This window comes from Sparus aurata, chromosome 11 (assembly GCF_900880675.1).
Source record: "Sparus aurata chromosome 11, fSpaAur1.1, whole genome shotgun sequence".
Taxonomy (NCBI): domain Eukaryota; kingdom Metazoa; phylum Chordata; class Actinopteri; order Spariformes; family Sparidae; genus Sparus; species Sparus aurata.
Window position 1 is genome coordinate 6,466,932 of NC_044197.1, and position 15,245 is coordinate 6,482,176.

Genomic DNA, 15,245 nt, shown 5'->3' on the forward strand with positions numbered 1-15,245 from the left:
AAAAATCAGGACTCTGTTTTTTTTTTTCTCCCAGGTTTGTGGCCCATTTAAGTCAGAGCTACTACAATAGACTGCACCATCAAAGGTGAGGAAATAGAGTCTCTATAAAGTCGATTCACAGAAGGGAAACCCGACGCTGGTGATTCACCGATGTCTCTTTTCTCAGTACCGACTCTCGACACCTAAAATCAGCTTATCTGGAAATAACCGTATCCAGTTGCGATGTTAAATTAATACAAGAGTTTTTTTTCAGCATGTTTCAATGACTGTTACTGGAAAATGGACCGATGTAATGCAGTTAAGATGAAGAGTTCAGTTTTCAGCTCGGGGCTGACGTCACGTCACGTAACAAACACAGCTCAGGCAGGTCGAGCTCGCCGAGACAAAACCGGTCCCAACAGAATTATTTACTGTACTGAAGGATAAATCACGCACATGCGCATTATTTCACCTGCACAGTTCATTGGCAGGTCTTCTAGTAGACAAAGAAGGTTGAGTGAGGCCCCTAGATTTTTTTCTTTGACTGTAATTTCCACTTAACTTTGACCATAACTTTTGTTAATAAAATCAACAAACACGTCTGGAACTGGACTATGTTTTATTCCATTCAGCGAGTCACAGTAAGGAGCCTGCTTTGCCTCTCAGCGGACTATTTATGAATTAAATAAGCCGCGACATGATCCATGAAGAGAGCAGCCCGACGGATACATTGATTGGCTGGTATTGACACATCACAGATATATCGGCATCGACGTATCAGATATGAAAACTTTTTTTTGCGAGATTATGATGCAGAAAAGACGTGAAGTCTCCAGGGAAGTCAGTGTGGCTCCTAACAGGCCATGGACCCCCCGATACAATTAGTGGCCACCCCTGTTGCCAGTGTTCCCCCTCCCCTGGTGAGATGCACAATATGCTTCTGCTATCCAACATAAGCTACTTTTTATTTACAGTAAATCAATAATAAATGCCACTTCGCCAAGATCTTGGCCCCCACGATAAAGACATTCTAGGGGCGCTCCTTTGATAACCAGAATTTGAGGGATCATTGCAAAAAAAACGTGTGTGTATCGACTCATATACGGATATCAGAATCTGTTTCTTCCCGATATCGGTCCCCAAAATCAACTATTGTCCGGGCTGTGGAAGATATCACCACCTGATACGTGGATCAGGCTCTGATTGTGTTCCTGTCGGGTGAGTTTACACCGGATCACAGTGTGCCACCAGAACCCTGATGTGACGAACCCGTCCTGAGTGTTTGTTTCTGGATATTTTGTGTTTGCTGCAGTTTCCTGATTAATCACCAGATTGGAGCTTTGGCTGGTTTGTGTAGTTGTGGAGATCCCTCTCATGGTTGTAACTGCTACTACTGATACATCCTCCTATTCATTCCTCCCTCCCTCTCTCCCTCTCTCTCTCTCTCACCCCCTCCCTCCCCTATCTGTCTCCACCATCTCCTCCTCCTCCTCCTCCTCCTCCACCACACTGCCCGTACATCCTCCTGCTTCTCTGTCCGCACTGCTCACACACACTCACTCGCCTCGGCTCTTCTTTGTATTTATTGTATTTAGGATTATTTAAAGTCTGATTTGCATCGTGCGCTCCGCCTCCGGAACCACTGCTGGATTTTGTGCAGCGCTCGCTGCTGGTTCTGCGCCGGCGGCTCCTCGGAGACCAAACTAAAAAAAAAAAAAAGGATGGTCAGTCAGCAGAAGTGTTGGGGAGCCTTTATTTCTTCGCTGCCAGCCTTTTAATCGCTCTGGAGGAGGAGGAGGAGGGGGGGAGGCGAAAAGAAAAAAAAAAAACCTCGCTGACAGACTGAAATTAGTCCACATCTTTCCTCCCTCTCTCTCTCCCCCCCCCCCCCTCTTCCCCTCTTCCTCCCCCTCTCGGTGCTCGGATGGAGGAGACGCTCCGCACAATTGATGCCAGATACTGAACGCTGCGATCTGCGTGGAGGAGAAGTTTGACTGCGCATCGTCTTGTGTGGTAGGGGCTGTGTTTTATTTTTGTTTTGTTTTTTTTGGCAACTGCGTCTCTGCGTCCCCACCGGCGCGGCTGTGCAGCACAGGCCGGCGGTACAGTACGAGATGTAAGTGGGGATGTGTGGGTACGGGAGGAGAACAGGATCTGTGGATGCAAGAAGAAGAAGAAGAAGAGGAAGAGGAGGAGGTGGGAGGGAGGGAGGGGGGGGTGTTTTCAGCAGTCACACTTCTCGGTCCTGCCTCGGAGGGAGATCGGTCTGCTGGTGGTGGTGCTGCTGGTGCTGCTGGTGCTGGTGGATGAGTGAGTCGTGAATGAAGGAGGGATGCGGTGCAGGCTGGGTGCGCACACTCACAGCCACACCGAGGGGGTCTCTGTCCAGCTGCAGGAGGTGCAGGAGGTGCAGGCGGGAGTATTGCGGGGTTTGTTGGAGGTGGAATGGCGCGTGTAGAGGCATTTCACACCTTCACACCTCTGACCAGCAGGTAATCCAGCGGTGGAGGACTGCAGCCCAGCTCAGCCTGTCAGAAGTCATCAACTTCTAGACAGCACTGATTTTAGGGAGATTCACAGCAAAGAGGCTGCAGCGTCCAGGAAAAGAGGAACTTTGCACCATCATCATCATCATCATCATCATCATCTCAGTCAACATCTGCAGGTCGTCCAGATGTTTGTCCCGTACCTGTTCAGGGAGATTGCTGCATTGGGTGTTGTGACACTGTCAGCTCATCGGTGTGCGTTCGCCTCCAGGATGTAGTTTGCGAGAACATTTGTGCACCTGATAAAGATCCGTCAGATCTCTCTACAACGCTGTGCCTTTACATAATGAGAGTCAACGCATTATTTGATATTTTTTAGTTTTTAGCTTTCCACTGTGAAACCGCTCGGACGAGGGAGGCGAAACAGTGAATGATTCTGTTAATGCCGTTTTTCATTTGTGACAGAAGCCCTCCGTCAACAGTTTTTGTAGTTCTGATGGAGCGAGGCTGTGTCGTTTCAGGAATGGGCGATGGAATGTGCTACAGCCTTGCAATGAAACGTCTGTGGGTCTGTGTCTTGCTTGTGAGCATCACCTGCCGTCTGAGGTGAGGAACTGACTCCCGTTTCTCTTTATTATTTTGAGTAATTCACCTTTGTAGTAAAATAAACGTGGCTTCTTTTTAATATTTGCTCGAGTGATTTGGATTTAATTCCACTTATCAAAAGCTCAGATTTTTAAGAATTCCGTCTTTTGCGTTTTGAAGTCGTTGTGTGAAAATGCTTTTCCCACTCAGCCTCTCCCAGGATGTGACTGGAACGCCCAAAGAGGCCGAATTAAACGACAACATCACCATCTTCACGCGCATCCTGGACGGACTGCTCGACGGCTATGACAACAGACTCCGCCCTGGGCTGGGAGGTAAGGCATCCCTGGCGGACATTCAAAACTCAACACCTGTGACTCTCTGGTAATTAAAACAGTCTCGCATATGCTGAGTGAGAACTGATTATGTCCCTATGAGAGGGAACCTCGAGGGGGGTGTCTCTGTACTTTTGGATTTAGATGAAAGAGCCTCTGCATCGATAGCTCTGCAGGACAGATTGCAAGAGAACAATGCTCTGCACTGCAACATCTGTCTTCTGCTGAACCCAGACAGGGGGATGTGTCTGTATCCATGAAGTCGACGGCAGAGAGACACAATCGGATGTTTACACCTCCTCCGAGTGTGATTTAATGGCACTGTGGACACATAGCTGGAGCGGTGTGTGTCTGTGTGACCTTGAGGAAAAAGACATTAAAACAGCAGCTCCTTTGTTCTCAGGGAGAAAGAAGAAGGCGACGGCTGAAAAGTTTTCATTATGGAGCAGAAATGAAAAGATACAATAAGTAGAGAAAAGGTCTGATCTCGTCTCGGCCCTGTTAAAGTATAAATGTCGTGCAGCCGTCACTCTGACTGTATTGCTCCGGTCCTGTAGGTGTTTGAGCTGCTCCGATAACCTCAGGGTGTTCAGGAGAGCTGTGCTGCATTTATCAGTGAATAAAAAATACAAGATGCAGTAGAGTTAGGATTCGTTCTAAGTAGCTATCATCATTAGTTTAATCACTAAGTTTGGTTATGTAGTTTAAATTTCCACTCTGTTCTTAACATATTGAGTATAATCAAATAAACTCTTTTTAATCCAACTCTTCTTCTCCTTTGAAAGACAACCTGGAATTTTACATAGTCAAACTTTAACGTAGAACTTAACAGACATATTCTGCTCGTTTCCTTGTTTTTAATTCTATTTTTATCACTAGTAGAATATGTTTACAAGCTTTAAAGCTCAGACACACATCAGTTATCTCACACAGTTCAGTGCTGCAGCTCTTTTTTAGCTCCCGTCTCTTTAAGCCCCCCCACGAACACCCAGTCTGCTCTGATTGGTCAGCTCACACACGCCTGAGTCAGCTCCGCCCATCGTGTCTCCGGTCGAGTCTGTCGTGTTTACACCATCCAGTAAGCTTCACTTCTACTGTGAATACAGGCATAAATTACGCTAATGTGTGACATGGTGATGTAGTGTGATGTCACCACGTCACAGGAATTAAAGGCGGGGCTACTGATGAGGTGTTTCAGGAGCAGTGTTTTCTGTGGGAGAGAGGAGCTTCTGTTGTTGCAGACTTTGTGTTTTTTAACTTTAAGACACTTTCAAGCACACAAACTGATGTAAAACACTGAAGGAAAGAATAAAAACGAAAAAAACACAATATATCTCCTTTAAATTAAGATGTACAGACTGACACCACAAGAATATTGATTTTGGTGTTTCTTTCCATCGACTGATTTTCCATTTGATCTGCTTTATTCTCATGATTTCAGTAATGTTGCAGACACCAAAACCTACGTTGCATCTTCCTCTATAGAATAAATGATGTTGAACGTATGAATGAATTGTAAAGGTTCATGTTTTCTGTCTCTTCTTGCAGAAAAGGTGACAGAGATCAAAACCAACATCTTTGTCACGAGCTTCGGTCCGGTCTCTGACACTGAGATGGTGAGAATCTCTCTTCACCTTCACACGATGTTCACATATCAGTGAGCGTTGGTCACATTCACATTCAGCGCTGATGAAGCCTGTCGCAGCCAGATACATCTCTGTTTGTCACAGTTTGTTGAGTCTTTGAATTTGCAGTCAGTGGTGACTTTGCCAAGCTTGTGCCCGGGGATCGTTTTATTTTATGTCAACCACTGAAAATTAGTTTAAAGTTACATTTTTAACTTGTACTAAAAGGGATCAGAAGGTTTGAAGTCCTGTGAAATATTTTACTAACACTCATTTTCCATAATATTGTTAAATTTGTAGTGTATCTACAAAAAAAATGTAGTCGACCGACTACAAAACAATAATGTTAGATGGAAACTAATAAAAACAAGAACCTTAAATTCTGCCAGTGATGAAATGTAACCGAGTACATTTAGTCTAGTTACTTTTGAGGTAGTTGTACTTGAGTATTTCCTTTAATCTGATACCTAACACTTCCACCTTGTGCATATTTGAGGCAAATATTGTACTTTTTTACTCCACTACACTGATTTGATAGCTATAGTTCCCATTTACCTTGCAGATTACTTCCTGCATAAGAGCCAAAGTCGCACATTTTCAACTAAATTTAATCATTTTGTTGGCGACTGCAAAAAGAAACACTGAGTCTGCTAATGTGAACAATAATCAATATCTGGATCAGATCTGATAACTGGCACTAATCCATCGTATATACAGTAGATACATACATCTAAATGTGTGTAATTTACTTTTAGCTGTGCTTTTTGGGAGTATATTGAATATCAGATACTTTAAGACCTTTTTCCTCCAAGTAGTATTTGTAAAGGTGATTTACCATATTAATATTTTAACACACACACTCAGGTATGACTTTTCAACAACACTGCGTACTGCAACTTTAAAATGACACACCGTATTCTGGCTGATTGTATCAAACGGCCGTCATGATTTTTCATGGACAAACCAAAGCTGTGTTTGAAAAGTAGTTTGTAACATGTGGATTACTGATTATTGTCTCTATGTGATCTCTTCTCTTTAAACGAGGCTCCTTGTTTATAATCAGTTGTTCTTCTTTCCTTTCTATGACATCACTCCTGCAGCATTTCTCGGGCCCAATCAATTAACATGTGTGTTAATTCCCACATGTGTTAATTGCGTTCCTTCCTCCGCAGGAATACACCATCGACGTGTTCTTCCGTCAGAGCTGGAAGGATGAGAGACTTCGCTTCAAAGGCCCGATGCAGATGCTCGCCTTGAACAACCTCCTGGCCAGTAACATCTGGACTCCGGACACCTTCTTCCTCAACGGGAAGAAATCCATCGCGCATAATATGACTACACCCAACAAGCTGCTGCGGCTGAAGGATGACGGGACTCTGCTCTACACCATGAGGTAACCTTAAGTCACACTTTGGACCGCAGCCGGGAAAAAAAACCAAACATTTATTTTCCACGAGTGGCGCTCAGAGATGTTGTGTAATCCAATTAGAAGTGGAGGGATGATTAAAGCATCCGTCAGGCTGTAATAACTTCTTTTGATATCGGTTTTTAAGACCCCTGCTGCACTCACGCAGCCCACACACTCGTACTACACATGTCTCAGTGGTGCACTGATGCGTCATCATGTTGTCCCGGACTGTAAACTGGAGGTCAGAGGAGCTCCGAGTGTTTGCTGTGACCCTGCGCTCCGTCACAGGGAACTGGATGCTTCACTCCTCCTCCGTACTTCATCACAGAAACCTTTGCTTTGACAGGAAAACAGCAAAACCTACTCTGCTTGTTAATGCTCTCACACTCACAGTTATCGTTTCTTGTGTTGTAGCCAGGATTTAAATGATGTGTGGTCATGTGAGCTGCTGTAAAGTGCCTCTCGGTTGCATTTTCTTGAGGAGATTTTCCAGGTATCTCCACTGAAGTTGAATTATTTTCAGGTTTGTTACTTTATCTGATATCTGTGCATATCACGCGCGGCAGACGTAGCATGATGCAACAACTTTCAAGGCAGGAAGAGACAGAGAGGGAGACTAGAATGGGCAGAAAAGCAGAAAAGTTGAATCAGTACTTTTGCTTTTATAGTACTTTAGTAAAGAATATGTGTACTTTAGCCTTTTCTCCAGTCAGAGCGGTCTAATCCAGCCATTATTAGTGCTTTATGCAGCTCTGTGAGAGCAACACATCACAGCAGAAAGAGATATTGAAACATCCCATTTACATCCACTTCCATCTGTATCCTCATCATCGTCCCATCACGGCAATAAATCTCCCAGATCAGATCATAACAGAGGAAGTCGGAGGAAATGGACGTGGGGGCATGTCACAAAACGACTTATCGATCCGCCGACTTTAAAACGGCTACAAATCTGCAGCACATCTGCGAACAGCACAAGCCATTAGAAATAGCATCACGACGGCCCATTAATGCTTTTGTGTTCTGGGAACGAGGGTTATTAGAGAAACATTTTATGCATGCATTACTCTCCTACGCCCGGTTTGTTCACAGAACAAGTAGCGTGCAGCGGCCTCAGCTAGTCTAGCATGAAAATATTCTCTTGGAGGAAAAAGGCAGGGCTTCGATCCAGGCGGTGAGCGTCTGTAGTACACAATGAATTCCCATGAATCTAAAACATAATACGTACCTGCGCGAGATAAGAACAATGATGGCAGCAATTTTGCGTTTTAGTTTCAGCTGGTGATTCATCTGCTTGTCTGCACTGTCCTTATTGGTCATTATGATTTATTACGGCGCCTCTACCTCATATATTTGACTGCACTAATTAAAGCCATTCAGAGCTGCCCATTTACTGTAAAGTCCCTCTGTGGATATTAGTCATGCTGCTCAGAGAAAAAATGTCAGAGCGCTGCAGAACTACGCCAACCTGGATGACCCGAGTATCATCCTGCATTCTGCACTGTGATAATAACTCACTTCATGATAGAAATCCCTCTCAAACAGACACTGGAATGTAAAATAAAGAAGCTGATTATCATTTATTAAAGGGGCACTGTGAAGTTTGAGAAAAAAAACTAAGATTTTTTTATATTTACAGAATTATTGAGGTAATAATACACACAAAAATATTATGTGTGAGTAAACAAGCTGTTCTCAGAGGAAAATAAGGTCCCAGAACAATGTTTGAGGCTAGAAGAGGTGGCAGGGTCCGCCACATATAAACAACGTAAAAGAGTATTAAGCTGTGGTGTCCTTTAAGATCAGTAAGTTTATTCAGTCATAAAAAAAGAGTTTATTTTATTTCATTGAGGCATAAAAAAAGAGACTTCATATTGCTCCTTTAATTATGCCGATTATTTTCTTGATCATTCATCTTTTTCCTCGAGATAATTATTAAGACACTCCGTGAAAGCAGCAAATACTAATATTTGAGAAACTGGAAGCAAATATTTTGTGAGACTTATTATGTTTTAGTTTTTCCATTTCCTTCAGTGTTCTTGCAAAAGATCTTAGAAGTAAAAAAAAGTCAAAGTCCACACCAACAGAAGCTCCTTTCTCCCACAGAATACACTGCTCCCCAAATGCCTCGTCAGTAGTCCCGCCTTTAATTCTGTGACTTTGTGACATCACACTACATCACCATGTCACACAATCATATAGTTTATGCCTAGCAGCTAGTTTGGCACGAAAGAATTGATTCACCACAGCTGCTCTGTTGTTGTTAGCAGTGCTGGCTCAGGCGTGTGTGAGCTGACCAATCAGAGCAGACTAGGTATTCAGGAGGAGGAGCCTTGAAGAGACAGTAGCTCAAACTGAGCGTTTCAGACAGAAGGGGAACACAGAGCTGCAGTAGTGGACAATGTGAGAAAACCAAAGTGTTTTTTGAGCACTAAAGGATGTAAACCTGTTCTAGTAGTAACCCACAAAATTAGCATAATATGTCTCCTTTAAATAATCCTTGTCATTATTGATAAATCTGCTCTAATTATTGATCTTTTTGTCTATATGCATTCAGCAAAAGCAGCAAATCCTCACAATTGAGACGCAAGAATCTGAGAAAACAAAACAATTTAAGTATAAAAATAGTCTATACACTAATCAAGTTAATCACATTTGGTGTCTGATTCTTTATTACTGTGAGATGCAACATCAGGATCACTATCACAGGGAGTTTTTGTATGCAGAACACATTCACACGCAGTTTCAGTTCCTCTGTTGAGCTTTGCATAATAGACCACTAGAGAGTGATGTAGGACATCACACAGAGCCTGAACAGGACAGCAGGCAAACACTGATTATTATACAGTGTAATGTTGTGCTCTGTAATGTAGCAGGCTCAGTATAACACAACGACTTCCACACTCATCAGTATTTCTATTCTCTTCCTCCTTCCATCCTCTTCTTCGCCGTTCTCAGATTGAGGCTGCTGTGTGTTGATGTGGGCCATATTTTTTAACCAAAACAGCTGAGACAGCAGATGGCCTTTAATATACTGAAATCCCTCCTCTGCAGCCAATTTTAATCTTATTTATGCATTGTGTTGGTATAATGCAGTATAAGGTATTATAGTGGCGCTGGATGTAAAGAACAAGTTAATGTAAAAATAGAAATACCACACTCAACACTATCCGTATTACAGTAATGTATTATATCATTTGAATATCATTACGTTTGTCAGGTTACAGTGGATCAAGATACGAGTGAAGCCGTCTTAGCTTCCACACTTTCCCCCAGTGGGAGTTTTCCCCCTTTAGTTTCTCCCTGCACTGTCTGTCTGAGCCATAAATTAGCCTGGTCCGGCTCTGTTTAAACATAGACAACATTATTAAAAGCCAAAACTTCATGTTTCCTATGTCTTCATCTTCCAACAAATAGAAATATTCAAGATTTTGTTGTACATTTGTGTCTACATTACACAAATTGTCCTAAGGTTCAGCCTCCAACTTCCAACCAGAGTTTAAGGTGCACTATATGAGAATTTAGGTTCAAAACATAAAAACAAAAATGAACCAACAGAAGAGAAATAACAGTGTTTAGCAGCTCTGTACTGTGTTGCAGAGATACTTGCTGAAGTTAGCTCCTGTTAGCAAAAGTTAGCAGTTGCTCTGGTGATTTGCCACGATGTGTTTGGAGTGACCTTTGACAGGTGGCAATATCTAGATATTGCACCTTAAAAATATTGTAATATTACAGTGTATTTGGTTGCAAAGCTGTGTGTATAATCACTCACCCATCAGTAGGCTGGTGTTTGATCAGGACTTTTTTATCCAAAGAAACTGAGCATATTTTTTTAAGATAGTTGTATGATTTATATGTTAAATCTTAATCTGCAAAGTCATGTAGCTATAAAAATACATGCACAGTAACGAAGGAATTAGTGTTATATAATAAAAGGTATAACACAGTAGAAACTTGGATTAAAATACTCCTAGCTGGGCGACACAGTTGATCAAAATATTATAGAAATCCCACGATGGCCAGCTGTAAAATCTAAAATCACAGAAGCTGCATTTGTTTTGATAAAAGTAAAATGTGAGCAGACAGCATGTGGGTGTCCTGACCTGCAGACCTCGTTCTCCAGATGTAAAACAACATGTTTGTTTAGCACAGACTCCAACAAACATCCCATCATCGTGAATGTGGTGCAAATCAATCGCAATATGATTTATTTTTTCCATCGCATGCAGCCCTACTCCTACTGTTCCTCAGTCTTGTGCTACACAGTCGATGTCACGCATTCTTATTTCGTCTGCTGGCGTCAGTGGGCGTCTGTGTGGATACACTTTGATTTCCATGGTGATGACAGCAGCTCTGACTATTATTATTCCGTCCAGCAGAGGGCACCATCAGATAAGACTCTGTGAGCCGGTCGTGTCGATGAGCTCATTCGCTTTGTGTTTTGTTTCCAATAAAGCTTTTTTTATTTGTGCTTTATTGCACTTCCACAGGCAGGTGGCAGCCTTGCTACACACACACAAAAAACATTCTGCAATTGATTCGTAGAAACAATTCTCAGGCACATTTTTGCAGACACAGTCCTTGTTACTGTCGGTACTGTATCATCATGGGACTCTCTGGTGGCTCAGCTGCTAACTGCTCTGTGCTTTTTTACTTTAGACGCACTAATGAAGACAGAATATGATTTTCATCGGTTAATGGCTGCATACGAAATGACGCACAACCCAAATGAAACAAATGTTAAAGAGATACGCCAATTTGTGTAAATGATGATGATGATGATGATGATGATGATGATGATGTCCCATCTCACACAGTTGATTTATCTGCTCTCTGACTTTGGATGCATGACTTCTTCTTTCAGACTGACTATATCAGCGGAGTGCCCCATGCAACTGGAGGATTTCCCGATGGACGCCCATGCTTGTCCGCTTAAATTCGGAAGCTGTGAGTAAACAAGCCCACGAGTGGCAAATGCACACATTGAGTGAAAGGTGCAGTGTAAATTTGTCACGTCAGCAGCCGACACACGAGTTCAGACAGCATCCCCAAATCTTTTCTAAAAATACACAAGGTCACTCCTGAGAAAAAAAAGGAGCATGTAGTTTTGTCGTGGCATCAGTTTCAGGGACTTTATCCGTGCGGTGGATGTGGGGATGGATGTACCTGGGTGTGTCTGACAGCCTGTGTCCCTCAGGTGCAAAGCTATTGTTGTGGCGATGCAGGAGATAGCCATGTAGACACTGACACACTGCTCCTGATTAAGCCATTAATCAACATGTCAGGGCTGCTCTGCTGCATCCTTCACTGCCTCAACTACACTTGATGGGAAATATCGGAAACACACAGAGTGAAAACAGCAACACACACACACGCACCAAACCTACATTTACCACCAAGGTAACCTTTAAACATCCAGCCATACACTTTGTACATGCACAGCTAAACCACACTTATAATGTGTAAGCTAGTTAGGTTGCGTCACACAGCACCAGAGGTATAAAAATACCTGGGGTGCTCCAGCCATGTGAGCTTAAGATTAGCACTGGAGGTGTTCCCTGACACTTGTACGTTACCTCGGGGCCTCAACGCTCTCTGAGGCAGAGCTACAGTACGCTGCGTGCTCCGTCGAATTACCTTTAACCACGCCCACGCCTACTTTAGTCACACCAGAGCAGGGATAGGGATAATCAGAGCGACTGACTGAGACTAGATTAGCTGTTGTTCTTGGCGTCGAGCTATCTGATGTCGATTAACTTATCAGGGAGCCCGGAAAGTCCAAAACCTGCCGCTAATTAATTATACAGAGTTTAAATACAGGTCTGTACCGGGTATCCTGTAAACGTCTTGTTACTGAGGTTACAGGTAACTCAAACCCTCCAACTGAACAGTATTTACACCTGGAATAATTGTATGCAGCAGCTACATCCAGCGGAGGGGAGGAAAGAAAGAAAAACACATTTTGTTTGCATGTTTAGACAAATACTGAACGACAAAACTACAAAGACTGTAGCTGCTGTTGGCTAGTTGGTTAGCTGTGCAGCTAGTGGTCCAGACTGGGAGTTTGGAGAACCAGCGAAGTGAACCGCCAGCACAAGAGCTTTGGGCCAGGGCGGGCTGGGACAAGCTAGTTAGCATGCTAACTTTAGCAGAAAGACAATACACAGAAATCATAAGGTCAAAATTTTGGAATGTTTTTAACTTAATTACTTACATATTGCCGATTTATTAAATAAACACAAAGTAAATTAATAAATAGGTAAGTGATAAAGACTCATTTACATATTATAGTATAATTATGCACTTCTTCAGTTTTAGATCTTAGATCTGGAGCTGTTTTGCATCCATAACGTGTCTTCTTTCAGACAGAAACAAAAAGGTCCAAAACTGTGTGGGCAGGTGTTTAATGTAGTTCAGATCTCTGCTCTGGGAATAATAATATCTATTTTGCATATTTAGATATTTAAACACACACAAAAAAATGCTGTCTAAGGTGCAATCTGTCAGAATTTAACATTACAATATATCAGCATAACATTTTTAAAAATAGCCTGAAATTATCCACTAAATTTGAGGGAATAACAGTTTTGATGTTATGACCTGTACGTATTGTTTTGTAGAGATATCCATTAAAGTTAGCATATCCATTAAAGTCCATCCGTCCTCAGAGTTCCCAGTCTGCGCAGCTAGCTGCACAGCTAACTGAGATAACGGTTGGCAGCAGTTAGCGGTGACTCTGGTGATGTGCTGCCTTCTATTTGAGTATGATTCAGCACATGCAAGTGATCAACTGGGAAATCTTTGTGGTGATGTCTGTGAGTTAACCTTTACCCTTCTCACCTGTAGAGTCTCTTCTCATACAAGATGTCTGAGTGTAATCTATTACATTAGACATGACAAAGTGAACCGCGTGATGTCCAACAAAAACCAAGATGCTAACTTCAGAACAAGAAGCACTTTGTTGAACATGAACTCATGTCAGCAGCAGAGCCTCTGCGAGGCTGTAATCTGCAGAAGTTGCGGTGGTGCTGTATATCCTGTTTTCTCCGACTCCATTAACCCTAGCTAATCCTCTGACCGAACAGAGAGCACTCACCCTTGAGCTCCAGGCTTTCAAAGCTACAGCAGACCTGTCCTCTGCTCTTGGGTTAATCACCTCTCATGGACTCAGCTGTACTATCATCAGTGTCGCTCTCAGCCGTATGCTTCCTTCAGATCGTAACAGTCCGACAGTATACGGATGTATCTGTGGCACAATTTAAAGGAAGTGTATGATGGATAGAAAGTGGAAAAATTGTATTTGCTGCTGCTAGCTTTTAAGTCTGTGAAGATAGCCATGTACAGTGATGTTAGCTAGCTCTGAGTAATGGTCTCTTTCATTGTTTTATGTACTTTATCGCTTGCCGTACCTCTTTGGTCAACAAAAAAACCTCAACCATTGTGAGGCGTCATTTTGGTACACAGCACATTTACTCCAAAGTCAGATGTCTTTTCAGTTGTGTCTGCTTTGCTGCTATGCTAATGTGCTGATGTGAATGCTAAACCTAATGTGCTAATGCTAATGCTAAACAACTCTGCCTTCACACGTACAGTATGTGTCTTCTTGCAGAGAGTTGGACATAAAGAACTATTTATTAAATACAGTATGAGGCTGCAGGTGGGACATTTTAGCTGTGCCTTAGCTTAGCATAACAAAAAACAGGTGACCTGACTGTGTCCAAAGGTTAAAAAAAAATCAGCCTAGAGGCTCTAAAGCTCACTAACTAGCATATTAATCTTGTTATTGTAGTCTGTACAGAAGTCAAAGGGTAATCACCATTTGCCCCGCTTTGAGTCTTTATGCTAAGCTAAGCATCTCCTGAAGCATCACATTTCATTTTGTAAAGGAGTTTTAATGGGCAACCAGAGTGGTTCAATCTTCTCTTCTAAATTTTGGTTGTGGGAAATGTGGAAAAATCTCAAAAAGGTCTTTAAAAAAGAAGTAAACACAGCGACTGTTTTTACATGGACCCTGATATTCCACTAATAATCAGATTAAATGCCCAACCAGAACAACAATGCTTATGTTTCTGTTAGATTAGACATTTATTAACCACTTTGCGCACCTCAAAAAAGTTAAATTCTGATTGAATTCATGTAAGAACACATCAGATCCCTTTATTTAGCCCATCAACGAAACATTGTGACCACACAGTAGGAGACAAAAGGATCAAGCTGGTGAAGCTGGTCATCATCAACCACCGCACATTATTTATTTGTTTGTTTCTATTAGAACTAATTGAAATTTGGAGCAGCTTATATACTTTGCAGAATAGGAGACATAGTATATTGATCAGGTATGTTTTATTTTGTGCATTTGCATTTCATTTAGCCATTATTTCTTTCTATTCGACAAGAAAAACAAACATTTGTAGGACTCACAAGTCTTTCTGTGGCTGTCCTGGTCTTAATTATATTGGAGGTAATATCACAGTAAAATGCTAATTTGTTTTTGGGTTCCTCCCAATTCATTGCTGAAATATTAAGCTTGCTCCTACAAATGAAAAAAGGGAACAGAAGCCACTGTAAATGACCTGAAATACAATTAGAAAGCATTTTGAATTATTTCTTATTTTAGAGCACATCCTGGTTCTCATGAATGTTTGTCCCATGATGAAATTATACAGATAAACCACCGTTTGTGTAGCTGTATTCCGACATTTTCATTAAACTAAGTCTCTTGTAATGTAAGATATAGATCATCATTTACCAAAGCCGGAATAAAAGCAGCTTCAAATATTCACTGAGGTGTGTTGTGGGCTCGCCCGGTGGGGGAATGGACAAAATT

The 15,245-nt window shown here is 42.2% G+C and overlaps 2 protein-coding genes across 5 annotated transcripts in view; one reads left to right on the forward strand and one right to left on the reverse strand.

The window, feature by feature from the left end:
- Positions 1–15,245, reverse strand: part of gabrb3 (gamma-aminobutyric acid type A receptor subunit beta3) — a 52,865-nt gene that overhangs the window by 31,199 nt on the left and 6,421 nt on the right. The gene's annotated exons all lie outside the window — the stretch shown is intronic.
- Positions 1,465–15,245, forward strand: part of gabra5 (gamma-aminobutyric acid type A receptor subunit alpha5) — a 28,316-nt gene continuing 14,535 nt past the window's right edge. The window contains exons 1-6 of one of the 3 annotated variants that reach the window (XM_030433149.1): positions 1,465–1,992; positions 2,987–3,071; positions 3,261–3,385; positions 4,934–5,001; positions 6,183–6,403; positions 11,283–11,365. In XM_030433149.1, the coding sequence (XP_030289009.1) occupies positions 2,989–3,071; positions 3,261–3,385; positions 4,934–5,001; positions 6,183–6,403; positions 11,283–11,365 (580 nt within the window). In that variant the 5' untranslated portion in view covers positions 1,465–1,992; positions 2,987–2,988. The other 2 variants (XM_030433148.1, XM_030433150.1) reach the window with 2 other exon arrangements.